Below are 15417 nucleotides of genomic sequence, written 5' to 3'. Positions count from 1 at the left end.
ATCGATCCCAGTTGAATAGGATAGATTTAAGTGTACATCATATAGAGCGAAAGCTCTGGCAACAAGTGGTGTTATAAAAGCCAAATTAACCGTATGTCATCGAAAATATAGTGGCCATCATTTGTTTTACGTACTTTATTGAAATTTGTCTATCTCTTACACTTTATTACAACCTTATTTATCCAATACACCGTCAATCAATTCGTGTCCAATTTCCAAATGCTCACCCCGTTACACCGATTTCCTCAATTATTCGACTGATGATTCGACACAACAAGACAGCAATGCAACTCTAGTAAATGAATAGTTATTTTTTGGATAGGCTGATTGTCGTATATAAGTGTGCTTAATTTTCCAATCACAATACACATTCGATCTATGTTGTTTTTTATACACATTACTCATCAAATGTAGGACACATACACACAAGGTAGAGAGGGACTTAAGTAGAATCATTTGCTAATCGGGCCACACCATTCTTCGTGACAATGTGCCTTTTATTCATTAAACACACATACTGCAACGATAGACACGAAATGCAGATTAAAAGTAGCAGTTTAGAATATGTTCAAGTAGGTTGATTTCACTACCGTGAAGGATAAGCACACGCAATGTACAATTGCTGTCCAGTGTTCCAAACATATCCACCATCCACCGAACGCTGTCAGGTCAAATTTGTAAATATAAATACACCGAGTAGACGACAGACTATGCAGCAATCGGATCTAACTATGCTAAATTATTATTACCTCAAGAAACTACTTTAGAGAAACGCGTACAAGTACAAGATCTTCAGTTGTGTAAAACCATGTCAATGTGAGATGTCGAAGATACATACGGGATTGTAAGGCACTATCGTAAATCGTGTTGCGCTGAACTCAACAAATCATGCACTGAGATTCCCTGGTCGAGATATCCGTCACCACAACCGTGCTGTTCCATATGCGTCCACTAACCCGCTCCCATACGCGAATGATGCAGACCTCAGGACGTCTTCCTAAAACAGAATGATGGTTGTCTGGTTGATTAATTAGAGCGAATTCATCGAACAGTTTCGACTATTTCTAACGGAAACCAACCTGGCCACGTCAGTACAAATGCCAACAAGGGGATCAATAAGGTCGCCAAACGCTGCTCGGATCTCCGGATACTGTTTCTTCACCCCGACCTTCATCCGGTTGCTGCTGTTGCTCCTGCCCCGCACTGGCATGTTGCGCATCCTCGTGATGTGCCGAGAGTAACGCCGTGAGTGTATCATTCGCGGCCACCGAGCCTCCAGCGCTATCCTGATGATGGGCACCGATGCCACTAATGTCTACGGACGACCCAGACAGCGATGAAGTCACCGGTGCTGGCACTGATCGAATGCTTGACCCGGGAAACGAATTAATCGTGAACCCATTGTCCGCGGCGCCAAAATAGTGTTCGAACTTGTCGCTGCCCGATCCATGCAGATGCACGTGGATTTGGTTCTGATTGACTGTGCTGAACATCTGCGGACAAAGCACCATCGGTGGGGGCGGCGGTGGAGCAGCCGGTGTGTGGAAGCTTGCCGGGGGTTGGGTGGCCACGGCTAGCGAAGACGCGCAACCGGGAGCTGCGGCCACTGGATGGTTGTACTGGTGATGATGATAGCTACCGTGGTACCCGTTGGTCCATTGGGTGTGATGAGAGTACGAGGGATAGGAGCCCGCCTCTACCAGCTCTCCCGTTTTGGCGACATACGTGCTGCCACCGCCGGTCGCAATCTGGCCACCACCGAGTTGGGTTTGTGAATTGACCGTTGGTGCTACGGGAGCTACCGGTGGTGGTGGAGGTGGTGGAGGCGGTGGAGGTGGTCCAGAAAGTCCGTAGTAATCTTGGTACGGTTGCAGGTTATCTAAAACGACTGACGAGAGTTATTAAAGTGAACGAATGCATTGATCCCGCCGGATGGATGCTTACCTCCGGACGCCGTCAGACTGTAATTGGGATGGTCCACCATGGGGCAGGACTCGTACGCCACGTACGACGGAGGGCTGGCTTGCAGTGGGGAGAACGTGTTCATATAGGACGTGCTCGAAGGCGCTCCCAACCCATTCGCCCAGTCGGGCGCGTTGGTATAGTCTGCAGTAAGGAATCGAAACGAAGAAACCGATATATGATATTGGAGAGAATCGATACCGGGAAGCCCATCATCATCATCGTCCCATCGTCCGTTAGTCTCGTGCGGACAGAGTTATTAGAGCCTCAATTGAAAACGTCACCAAGAAGAACTTCGTCTACTTCTTCAGCCTGTCCGAAAGGTAATCAATGTGTGGGCCATCTTCTACCGACACTTGTTTACAGGTGACTGCCGCTAGCCTTGCCGATTGACACTTTTATAAGCTCTTTTGGACCGTGTGTGTGTGTTAGTGGGTGCAGTCTGCAAGTCTTCATCTTTTGCAGCTCTAAAACGGCATCATCATACTGTCCACCTGAATGGACATCGCATTCCAAATCGATAATATCCGTCTAATCGTTTTCCATCATCACATCCACACACGAGACACGCTCTGCAGGTATGATGAGGACATACCTCATTCGCACATTATCCGGTCGTGCACTTCCGGCAGACATGTGTGGACTTCCGGGGGGGCACCTGCACTTCTAATCGATTTTGGCTTACTTATTCATCTGAACGTCGTCCAGAACTGGCCAACCGTTGCTCGTGGTCAATGTATGGACATTCCAAAAATGCATCCACCAGTGTCTACAGTAGGGGTTGAGTTTTTAGTAGTAAAACTACTGCCCAGCTGTCTCCAGAATTGCGGACGAGCTCCAACGAAGCTGCGAGACTCGGAGGGTAACGAAGAATTGCTAACGCTGTTTGGTAAAATCCCAAAACATAGCCCGACCCCCGGCACCAAGCAGGATCACGTCCTGATGACAGGATTATTGAAAAGTTAATCATAAAATATGTGACTCCCGTCGGAAATGTCTCCAGCATGCGCTCATCTCCCGCTCAGCTACCCATTCGTTACCCGTTTCTTCACCCATTCGCACTGGGCGGTGTCTCCCCAGCACCGACCGGGACAACTTTTACGCACCCAATGGCTGGATAATTAATTAGTAATTTTGCCTTAAATTGATTGACAATGTTTTGACAATGTTTTGCACGAACATGCCGTGGGCACGTCGGTACACGGAACCAGCGTTGTACCTTTCGGGAAACCAGAAGTGGATGCCTGGGCGTCCGAAACAGGGCAACGTATACACGTGCGTGCCGTAGTATATGATGATGACGTTGGTGCGTCTGATTTCCGACCAGATTGAGATTAATTAAGAAGATTAATTTACTTCGTTCTTTTCGCTGGTGACAAGAAAAAGGGGAAGAAAGTCTCGCGTGTTGCAAAACTATTCGCGCAAATGAGTCGCTGTGCTGTCGGGGCCATGATTTATCATACTTCTCCCGGATGCTGTAACCTATTGGAGGCATATATAAAACGAATTTCAAACACAAAACAACAAGCTTTTTAAGTGAAATAATTCAAAACTGGTTCAAACATTCAAAAACGCCGATCAACGGACGTATTGCTGTGGATTGAATCTCAGCACACTTGATCTTTTGTTGCCCCCGGTGCAACGAAACCATAACGGAGTGGCGTGTAACAAAAAAAAAAAAACAATCTGAAGTCTGCATTCCCATACCACGAACGGTACGATCATCCGATCGAATCATTTGACGTGAATGCACATTCACCGAAAGGAACTGGAAATCAATTTTGCACTCCCAACCGCCCCGATGGGCCGATTACAATCGACGGATGCGGCCGACTGGACGCGTATTACGTGATTAGCTGCCAGCACAGTAGTTGTTGGGGCAATTTTCCCAAGCACCACGGTCTGGTAGCAGAGCCGCCGGTATGTGTTTTTTTTTTATTTTGGGGAGGAAATGAAAGAAATTCCCTATAATCGGCCGAACCGAACCGAGAAAGGTCCCATCACCTCTCAGCCATCGTCGTGATCGTTCCGTTTTCGTTTTATTCGCGCTTATTTGCATGGTCTCGTTTCAGCACTCGGTGCAGCTGCAGCGTGCCAGGTGAATTCCAATCAGATGTGCGGGTCCTATATCTCCCTCGCTGGAAAAAGTAATTTCGGTACGCTCATGCTCGTATATTCTAATTTCTGCACATCCCTTTTGTGCCTCGAAGTTGATGGACCGTCGCAAAACAAATAGTTGATTCGCGCTTGTACGGCACGAGTGTGGAACGTAATCAATAAAACGTTATCACTACTCGGTCGCATTCCTTGCAGATTGGCCAGTTTTTGCATAACCATAATTCACCACAATTAAAAGCGTTTCCTTCCCACCCACCCTCCTGGCGGCCTTTCGTTGCTTGACCGCTTGCATAACTCTGCAAAAGGGAAGCGATCCACTGAGCCGTGCAGAAATGGCCATGTTTTCGACCAACAAAACGAACCAGCCGAAAACACTTTTAACAAATCGTCCACGTTCTTCCCACTTGGTGCCCCCGTTTCAGGCCACGGCCAATGTCATTACGACGAATTTCGAACCCCTTCAAACCGAACGGATATACAAACTCCCCCTCCCAACTCGCACACGTTACCTGAAAGCGCGAGATTAGGTTTGTAATCACTGCTCGATTCGGTACTGGTATTGATGGTCATATTGCCGCCCGCTCCCGTCCCACCATGGTGATGATGGTGATGATGATGCGAATGAAGACTGCCACTGCTGCCGGTGTTGCTGTAGTTGACAGAAGAGGATTTGCCGTTTCCGCTACCGAGACCGGTTCCGCCGCTACCGGCACCGGTGCCTCCAATGCCACCACTGGCCGGTCCAGTGCCCGGTCCAGCACCGATGCCGTTACTGCCGAGTCCGTTGTTACCGCCGGTACCACCGAAGGATGACGGTCGGCCGGGATAGTGATGATGGTTGAACGCGGGTTGCTCCAAAAACCGATGCAACGGTGGTGGACGCATCTGTGGTGTATCTGTTGAATGGACGACACACGAGAAGAATCACAGTGATGTTTGAATGAAATAGGAAAAAACAAAACAACAACAAAAAAACACATCCAAAAAAGAAAAAAAAATCCTCCCCCCCCCCCCCCCCCCCCAACCAACACACACAGGGGCCAAAACGATTGGATTAGATAGAGGCACTCCTAGGCACTCTTCGGGCACATTCCAGCACTCGCACTGGCAACAAACAGCAAAGGCAAAAGGGCATTGGAATGAAAAGAGCCCATCATGCAAAATAAAAGAGATCTCATGTTACTGCCAGCGCATGGGTGATGCTGGATGCCTTCTTGCCGTACCCACCGGGGGCAAAATGCGCCCGTCGAAGACACACCGGCAGCAACGGGACGACACAAAATTGAGAATATAAAAGGGAATTCAGTTGCGGTTACGCTTGCGGGAAGCGAACGCCACAGTGAGTGAAGGGATCATTAGACCCGGCCGGAGGAACACTGTGGGCCTTCTTTTGCGCGCTGGGAGCCCCTGTTTTGCGACCGTTGGGAGAATGCATTTGCCGGGAAGGGATGCACTTTTTTTTCGCCTCTCCCCTCCCGGATGTTTTCTGGGTTCGTTCAAGGGGTGACCGTTCGGGGATGCTGGCCAAACCGTTTGTTTGCCAGTTTGATCCACTGGAGAAGCCATGTGTGCGACATGATATTGAATGGCTCGCATTTATTTTTACGCTTCCTATATATATTTCGTCCTGCAGCCAGACGAGAGCCTCTTCGGTTGGTGTTCACTCGCCTGCCAAACAGTGGGATCCTTGTTTTTCTCGCAGCCGTTCCGGGCTTTTCGGGAATCGGGCAGCTCGGTTCTTGAGCGAACGTGCAGGTTGGGCAAATGGTCCAAGTCCGAAAGGACACCGACAGGACACAACGACATTATGTAATTGTGTTTCTAATTGGCTTTCGCCAAACACAAAACAACTACTGCCCAATGTATGTCCGGCGGAATTGGGAGGAACACATTGTTCGGTTCCGAGTGCCATCTTTAAGCATCGTGTTGCACACCCGTTTGGCATCACCGTTGGTCCCAACTGGCACCGGACTGTGGCGACTTTTATGCGATGCGATTGTTTGTTCAAAGCTAATAAATATTTTTATGCCTTCGTCCTGCGACAGACAAACCAGGACGACTAGGAAGGACGAGCCTAGGACAAGAGCCGTCCTAACTATCGGTTCGAAACTCGAACGTGTGCGCGTGGAGCCTCGGTTTGGTAGGCCGACCGGGTCTTTCGTTTGAAAGGCGAGAAGAAAAGGACACGTTTCGTCCGGTCGTTGGAGAATGGGCCCTACGACAAGTTAGCTAATTTCTAGCGACATGAGTGACATCGGACCAGAAGCCGATCGGTTCAATCGTGCCACTGTGTCTACAAGGTTTAAGGGTTGATATATTTTTAAACAAGCCGTAAAGGCTATGCCAACATGGTACGACTCAACGCAGGAAGGCTCTTAAATCACTTACGAGCCACTGCACACACGCATCTCGGGGCTCCGGAGGGAAAACGGACCGTAAAATTCCATTAATTGAGTCTGGTTCTTCACGCACATGGTTCCCGGACGGAGGGCTTCGAGCTACATCCACCCGAGTGTTAATCGCAGCACGTGCTGTAAAGGCATCAAATGCCGAGTCCCTTTCCCCTGAGGCGATAATCATAACCTGTCAAAACAATTCCACCTTTGGGCGACTTGGGGTTTGAGTGAAGGCCTTCCATGCCTTCCTAGGTAAGGTAAGTAAACTGCTTTCGCTCTCAATCATAATCACACCTTGGCCCTTTTGTTTCTTACTTTAAAATCGCAGAGTTAATAACCTAACCAATGATTTCCCATATCCTAGAGATACTTTACGGCCATCATCCAAAGTCACCCGCCGAACAACGTATCAGCAAAGCATTAGAAGCTCCGAACTGATGCCTGACCCGTGAAGCATGTGCTGACCGTGCGTACCGTGAGAATTTTTTTAATCACCCCTTACACCAAACATGCACAAACAGGCGTCCGACGTTGTCGACGACTCGCACGGCCACTTATTCTTATCCCGCCGACCGTCATGCTTAACTGATAATGCGTCCAGAGGCGCAGTGTCGCGTTCGCGCGCTAATGATAAGCACAGAAACCGAGCGTTGATATCTGTTTAAGTGTTGTTTAAGCGCTGTTCGCAACAGGCGCCCCCTTTTTTGTCAAGACAAACCCTCCACCACCCCGGTCGCCGGTTACTGTCCCTCGGGCGGGTTCGTTGGGTCATTGCTGTCGAATTTGTGCGGTTAGCGTAGGTTGGAGTACGAAAAACAAACATACGAGTTTTTCCAACAGATTTTTGCTGCTGATAATCGTCGAACAAAATCAACTAATATACTGTGTAAATACGAGAGAAAGGCAGTGTGTGTGTGCTGAAAAGGGGCTTAACACGGAACAATGTCCGAAAGGGAAGGATTATTTTAGATTGTTAATGAGAAACTTATCGTTAATTAAGATAACAAAACAAAACGAAAACAAACATGCGTTATTCCGTTTCGTGACGACTAAAAGTAATCTGCTTAGATATTCATCTTTTCAATTTTTGGTCCTATAAGTCACAAGGATATATAACGTTACATTTTTAAAACAACCCTCTAAAGAGAATCTATACGACGACATAATTAAACAACTAAAAGTAGGTTATTTTTTTAGGGTAATTTGTATTAAAAAATAATCAATATTCAATACTCAATGAAAGAAAATAGCAAACAACTGTTTTATAAGAACCGAAACATTGTTAAAAAGCGATCTTCTCTCTCTCTTCGGTTTACCAAAGCAGATTCGTTTGCGCCTAAATGTAGACAATACATCACCATTAGGTATTGTAGAAGCGCTAAGGATGACTTTTTAGTGGCTGTCAAAGAGTCTCAGAGAAAGGATTTGTTAAGCAGTTTTAATAACAACAGTGAGTAATTAAAGTGAACAAATAATCATTAAGTTAGGTAATATGTATTATTAGTCGATAACATTCTGAAAGTGTATTTATCAATTTTTTAATGAATCAGCTCCTTTTACCACTTGTTTTTACTGCTTTTGTTGAAATTAATAATCGACTTTGCTTTTTGGATGATTTCACTGTACTTACTCGTTTTCGATCGTGGTTCCCGTGGACCGTCCACCGTCACCTTTATCGCTTTACAGTACGTAGTGACCTGTGGCAGCGTCGTGCAGATCGTTATAGTAAGCGTAAAACTTTTCCCTGCGAATGGAAAACATTTGGAAAAGACAAAATGAAACCGAAGGCAAGCGTTAATAGAATGCTGGTAGTTAAATGAACGTTTGACCCATCTGCCCGTGGTGCTTGTCTAAACAACATCAAAGTAAAAAAACATTCCCAAACCAACCCCCGGACGCGATCGATCACTAGCCGCACAACAATGCAGTTTTAAGTGAGTTCGCCCTTATTTCCGAACTGCTGCTTCCAACTCTTTCATCCCCTTTCCGTGCCTTTTTGTCTCTTGTATCGGTGGATTTGCTTTGTTTTGCCATAAACTTTCGTGTCTCACACTCCAAAGGGTTGAAGATTACACCTCAAAGCTAAAGCAAACCCATTTCTCGGTTCAAATCGTCCACAAGCCCACCCACGCTCTCTCACATACACACACACAGACACAATGCAATGCGCAACATATTAAAAATGTAATCCGCTTTGCCGGAACCCCAAAAAACACAACGTGCATTTGACCCGTGGGTCACAGAGACAAACGGCAAGGAGAGAGAAAAAAAAGCCACGTTACCCAAAATCAGAAATGAGAGATAAGTATATAAGATTATTATTATGCTTTTTGCTGCCCATTTTCTAGCGTTTCCGATGCTTCACCACCGCAAAACCGGGGACAGCACCCGATGTGTCCGCAAGCGGTTTTTCGGGAGCCCCGGCTGGGTGGGGGAAATTATGGAAAAGTTAAAGCAACCAGTGGGACCAGTACGCACCGGGGTTCACAGTTCGGGCAGAAGCTGTTAATGAACTTATTATGCTCTTTTGCGACCACCGTCACCACCGCTTTGCTCGCGGGTTGCTCCGGGGACCACCGTTCGGATCGGATGTCCCTTCCACGTAAATGTCACGTGCAGAAGGCCGGTTACGGTACGGGCCCTAGGCTCCTTAAAGCCCTTGGTCCACGGTGGCCCGGTGGGTGGCCTTAATGGTTTGACGACACAATTAAAACGATGCGATTGCGATTGCGAATACCCGTCCAGCGCCGGGGACAGTCAGCATCATCTACCAGGCCAGCAGCATAAAATTAAATTTTGTCCAGCTGCGTAAGTGATTGGTACCGGCTATTTTCTGGGTGGTGAGCGAAATTGTGGAAAATAATGCTGCTTATGATGCCGTTGTTTTGTCAGTCGTTTAAGAGCCGGATTGTATGTTGCGCCCGCTCCTTGATCGGATACATCGAATGACAACGGTTTAGGGTAGCAAAACACCAGCCGACTTAGAGCTCCTGCTGGAACCAAACCTTCAAGCTCGTTTTTTCCCACCCAATAATTAATTTGCATTCTACATTTTATTCCAACGCTGTCGCCGGACTCTATTCGGTCCGACTCTGTCGGCACGCTCTGGGATCGGGCGGGTCCTGACAATAGCACGCCAGTCCTATGATGCATGCCGCCGTCATAAATATGATTTAACCGACAATTTAAATGTATTAAAGGCATATTAACACTTCGTTTTAACGATTTTCCTTAACCTTTGCGCCATTCGGCTCGTGCAGTTTGGCCTGCCTTCGATGGGACCTACGAGGCTTCGACGTTTTCGGATCGCCCAAGACACAAAACACTCTCGGCAAACGGCAACCAACACACCGCCAATAATTTATGTTCAGCCTCCTTCAGGCACCGGTTCATGGAAGCTTCCACAGCCGACCAAAGATGCTCTCGTTCTCTCCAGGGTTTGGGCGCTGGCTTAAGGATGCAGGGAGACACGGTCCTACACCTTTTCTGCAAACAACAATGTTGCGCCCTTTAATGTGTTACGATGCAACGGACCAGGCCGACAGGGCGGTTTGGAACGCGTACGGGAAGGGTGTTGTTTTGTGGCGCACTTTAGTGGTTACCCAGGGTACCCCCCCTCTTCTCAAAACCCTCACCTCATGTGACCTCACGCCATCCGGCTTTCACCGGGACACTTCCAGCCCGGCCCTTACACACTCATTCGAACCCATCCATCGTCCGACGGCTTTATGACACATTTTGTGTAATATACTCGTTTATAGCCAGCACGTCCAAGATCCACCACCATGACCGGCAGCACCGGCAGTACGTCGTCCGGAGACCGATGTTTCTAGGCGCGGGAAAAACAACAAAACTCTCCTCGCATATGGGCGACACAATCATACACAACAACTACAAAAAAACACGCACCAAACCATCATATTACGCCTGCACAAAACGCCTTTGATCGACGGACGCGATCGTCATAAAAAAGCCGGACCTGCGAGCCGTTCCACCCGTCTAACATCTCATTAATATTCGCCCGGACTGTCTCCGGAGCTGCACGATCCACGGTTTGGAGGCAAAAAAAGCTGATCGTCACCCGATGCTCGGAGGAACCGAGCTTGCTTTATTTGTTTGGCCATGTGCCAGCAATCGAAAAAAAGGCGTGCGTCGGAGAGAAAGAGTCGGCAAAGTATAATAACGCGAGCTATTCTAATCGGCTCAAGGACTCGTGGCTCGGGCCGGATTTATGCAGATAAAAGGTGACCAACCGATGAGCGATGAGGTCCGAATCTTTCCCTGGGTTTTGTGTTGTGTACGTCAGGTCGTTTTCTTCATCAGTCTGTTAAAGTGTCTCGCACTCTTATGCTCGCGATACCTGCACTTCAAAGATCAAAAGGAATCTCCAGATGTGAGAATGGCCCAGCAACGGGACGGAACGGAGTACCGGCTAATGAGCGCTATGAAGAACACACCGGCACCGTGCCCACCGTGGCTCGTGACCTCTTTGTTAAAAAGGGGTGCGCGATTTTATTAATGACGCGTGTCGGAAGTATTTGTCGAGATACTGGAAATCATCAAAACCCATCATCGGCCGAAATCGCCGCCGGGATCTCTCCGCTTTCGTTCTGCAGCGAGCAGGTTTTCCTCAGAACAACCCGCCCGAATCGCGTGCAGCGATTTATCACGTGTTGAATAAATGAACAGCTTCGTCTTCGCCGGACCATTCGGGAAGATGCTGGAACTGATCTGTTTGTTTCTGGATCTGGGTCTGATAAATTGAGCGGGAAGAACATTCCACGGGCGCGCACATTGGCCCGACTGTTTAGCCGCGCTTTCGAAGTCATCCCCGACCTGTTGGCGGTAGAAGAACGGTTCTGAGATTCTTCGCCGGAGTGTGCTTGTCTGTTGTTGTTTAGTCTCTCACGCGGGTAATGTGATCACCGGGCTGGCGAGCGTATGTAGACGAGCGGGATTCTAGAAACCATAGGAACGTACCAAACAGGAAGCCCGTCAGGCCTGATCTGCTTGAATGTCATGCGTTAATCCCTTAGCAGTGCGGGAACGTGTTGCTATCGATTTACCTGCTCCGCACACCGTCGCTCGCAGGCCAGGAAATTATTCCGCTCCGTTTTTGATTGCCGTATGAGCGGAAAAATGCACAAACTGCACCATAACTGCAGATAACACTCCGCCATGTGTTTGAGAATAATAGAACAATGAAGGCATCCTGAGCCACGGAGCCACTCGGCAAAGAATATTCCGAAAGGAGCCTGGCTAATCGGTCCTAACGAAACATCAATCCACACGATCGGATAACAGATGCACTTTCGTGCATGCGTGCGTTATATCGACACTTTTGTGTTGCACCTCACGTCCAGCAGTAGCAGCAGCAGCAGCAACAGAAGCAGTAACAGCAGTGTTCATTCGCCAAAAGACGTACCGAATTCGTTATAAAATATAATTGCAATTCGTACGAATGAATGGTGCCATAATTATCAATGTTTGGTACCATATGTTGCCCGCACGGAAAGAAATTCCGCCCTTTTCGTCTGTCCCCTCAAGGACTCGAGGGTCCTCTCCTCCACGACCCCACTTACCTCGTCCACTGCGGCCCACAAACCGGAGATCGTTGAATTTGGCCACCTGATTGCGCATCACGGCGGTACAGTTGCGTAGCTCGGCGCAGAAGTTCTCGTCGTTGCCGGCCCGGATAGTGACCATCGTGCCGTCGCTGACGTCCCCGAGCGATATCACCTTGAAGGCACTCGGGAGCGTTTTGTTCGAGCGCCAATGGTTCGGCAGGGCGGAACACAGGAAGTAGGGACTGTCGGTACGCACTGGAAGTAGAGCAAATAAAGGGACGGAATAATTACTAAGCGAAGGGCCCATGTGCGGCTACAATTATGTTTTGCTGCAGTTTAGCTGATTTGGGAAACGGAACACTTGGAAGGTGGTTTAGAACCGGACACAATTACACTTATTAGCCTAGCCGAAAGTGACAACTTTAACGAATTTGAGTGCATTTGAAGGGTAAATTCCTTTCTTAAAATGTGTAATTTTCTTGCCGAGGGTTAATGGAATGTTTTACAGTGCACTGAAAGCGGTTGGTAAAGTTCATTGTTTCTTTAAAAGAATGAGAATGGTTGAGACTATCACTCAGGAACTACTCCATCCTTCGGCATGCTGTAATATAATTTAAAAACTTGTAGTACTTCTTGCAGTTTTGTTCCACTGCATAATTTATATGATTGTTTAAACGAATATTCTTCATATTACCCTTGCAAAAATTGTATTTTTAAATGGTTTTAGCAAAAAAGTACTTCAATTATCTCCTACAACACCTCAAAAATAATCAAAAACAAATTTGAAATTCATTCTTAAAGTTCCCGTGACGTGTATAGACGACCACTACGCAACTCATTCAACCATTCTTTGTGTCACACATTTATTCAACGTTGTTTCTCATGTGATCGATACCTAAAGAATGCTTTCATTCAAAAAAACAAATTTAGTCAGTAGAAGGGGAAAAAACCTTCACTTTCCCATCGAACACAGATCGGAGGCATTTCCTTACATACGGCGGAGGTATACATTACACCTGATGATCCGGTCTCGTGTAAGAACCTCGTGGAAAAACTACACTCTACCCTCGGTCTTCCGTTTCATGTTGCCCCAAATCGAACAACTCAAACAAAAAATCTTTTCCCAATTCTTCACTATCACAAGAACGCACCTACATGTCGATGAAAAAGTGACGTTGGGCCGTCGGACGAATATAAAAAAAAATCTTCACACACACACTCAGGGATCGACGCGTTCGCCATCAATCGTGTAATCCTATACCCACCCGATCAAGCTCTCGAACCCTGTAGAACAATATTTAAGGCTTCTATCGCACCAATATACACGAGATGCTGCGGTATCTAATGAACTGCTGCCGGCCAACACAACGGCAACGGGCAACGGATCGAAATTATGCATGAGTGCACGATCAAAAAGCCTCGCGCTCGGACGTGTATGAAAATCTAACTCCCCAGGGCTGGATCAAATTGCCCTACGGCTTGCCACTCACCCAATTCCCCGGGATATTGCTGTTCGGCCTCCATCACCATCCGCTCGATCCAGCGCAGATCGGCCGGGATGGGATTATCGTCGATGTTGCTACTGCTGCTGCCGGGCCCATGGTTCTGGCTGTTGGACGGCTGCAGCACCGACGTGGATCCGACATTGCTGCGGCAACTCCCCGTGCCTGTATCGCTGGGGCCTGACCCATGGCTTACGGTGCCCGTTTCCAGCATCGTTCCCGTTCCGGAACCGACGGTCTGCTTCCTGCGGCACCGTGACCGTTCGGACGTTCCCGTTCCCGGAAGCAGACTCGCAGATCGCAATCCACACGTCACCAAACTCATCGAATGTGCCCGATCGAATCTGCATCGGTGCACCTTAGACGGTGCATCCACGCAATAACACTGCCCACACACACACACGCACACTTACGCGAAAGGAAAATGGAAGTGAAAAATGAATCACGCAGCACTTCAACGTATTTAGACACACTTTAGCGAATTCGCAGGGGAAAAACCACCCAAGATCACACTAGCACCACCATCACTTCCATCACGCACAGATCATTTCATCAACTTCAAACCAGCTTCAATGCTCCCTCAATTCCCACCGAGTATTTGACAAGCGTGGAATTTTATTCGCTTCATTCAATAACTCAACGCACTGGGCAAACTAGTCGCTAAGGTGCTGCTGCTGTCGATTTTGCTTCCAACACTACATGCTTGTTTTTTTACCTTTGGTTTTAACTTTTCTCACTCACGCCGACGACGACGACGGCGATGGCGACGAACTTAATACGTTACCGCCGATCGGCCTGCTTAATCAAGCGTGAAATCAGGAACGCACTGGATTAACGTACACAACGCAAAATCGTATTACATTTGTGCGCCTAGTTTTGTTGTATGCATTTCTTTTTCGCTTCTTATTTTGTTTAATTTCCACTGCACCGTTTTATACTGCAGCGAGTGCACATTTCGCACTCGACGGATCACGCAAAACGGACTGATCGAAGTGTGCGTTGGGTCGTCCTTCGCCGAACACGTGCTACACGGAACAAAGTCAGCGCGCAAATGAACTGTTGCAGCAGCCACATCGTTGGCGCAACCGCGAGAAGCAGCTGATTCGGTGGACGGGACTCACATATATAGAATGCTCCACCATGCATGCTTTCGTAGCTGCGGGCGCGATTAGGCCACACGTTTATTTACACTGCGTCGCTCAGCCTGGTTTATGAAGATGGAGATTTCAAGCACATTTTGGACTTCATTTTAACCTATTGTTTTTGCGAAAACTCTTTAAAATAAACTGGAAATGAAGTTGCATTGTACAGATTTAAATTCTGGATCAAAATAGGAACATTTCACACACGAAAATGACAAAAAAAATGTTTACTGGAGCCTTATAACTTGTTGAACCATATTATTTAAAACTGTAAACTGTAAATATTACGTAACAATTCAAAATAGTCTGTTGTGTTAGGTAAATAAATTTAATTAGTTTAAAAAACTAGTAACATTCGTTTAAAAATTAAATGGCAAAATAAATTTTGGCTGAAATGCGTGAGATTCGTTTTCATTGTGCGGGGTGAGCAATCAACCCTCTCTTCATAAGTTTCGCTTTATTCTCTCATTCTTCGGTTAGATCCTCCCACTTTTTCCTTCATACACAAAATTACACTTCGCCACGAATTTTCATAAATTTTCAAATTAAACATTAAAAATGGTTGGGACAAAACAATGACATTTGAAATTGAATTGAACTTGAATATGTTTTAAGTTTTTCTATAAGGCGAAAAGAATTTTAGCCTGAAATACCGTTCTGCAACGTCGCAGAAATGAAAAAATAAACAAACACTGTAGAAATTAATAAAAAGAAATAAATAAACAAATAT

At 47.1% G+C, this 15417-nt stretch overlaps 1 protein-coding gene across 1 annotated transcript; it reads right to left on the bottom strand.

Moving 5' to 3' along the window:
- Positions 1-742: 742 nt before the first annotated feature.
- Positions 743-13870, bottom strand: LOC128298112 (protein lozenge-like). The gene is made up of 7 exons (XM_053033850.1): positions 13534-13870; positions 12059-12298; positions 8107-8220; positions 4590-4976; positions 1945-2106; positions 1080-1888; positions 743-997 (listed from the first exon to the last, which is right to left on the bottom strand). The coding sequence occupies exons 1-6, from the start codon at positions 13868-13870 to the stop codon at positions 1113-1115; spliced, it is 2016 nt and encodes a 671-aa protein (XP_052889810.1). The 3' UTR covers positions 743-997; positions 1080-1112.
- Between the last annotated feature and the right edge of the window lie 1547 nt (positions 13871-15417).

The sequence above is a fragment of the Anopheles moucheti genome, chromosome 2 (genome assembly GCF_943734755.1).
Source record: "Anopheles moucheti chromosome 2, idAnoMoucSN_F20_07, whole genome shotgun sequence".
Taxonomy (NCBI): Eukaryota; Metazoa; Arthropoda; class Insecta; order Diptera; family Culicidae; genus Anopheles; species Anopheles moucheti.
Note: the sequence above shows the minus strand (reverse complement) of the source record. Positions and strands in the feature narration are given on the sequence as shown.

Excerpts from the sequence above, each read along its gene's own strand:
- LOC128298112 (XM_053033850.1), bottom strand. The coding sequence starts at position 13,870 with ATGAGTTTGGTGACGTGTGGATTGCGATCTGCGAGTCTGCTTCCGGGA. Across the intron at positions 12,299-13,533 it reads GCAATATCCCGGGGAATTGG|TGCGTACCGACAGTCCCTAC; the intron begins GTGAGTGGCAAG and ends CTCTACTTCCAG. Across the intron at positions 2,107-4,589 it reads ACCTAATCTCGCGCTTTCAG|ACTATACCAACGCGCCCGAC; the intron begins GTAACGTGTGCG and ends TCCTTACTGCAG.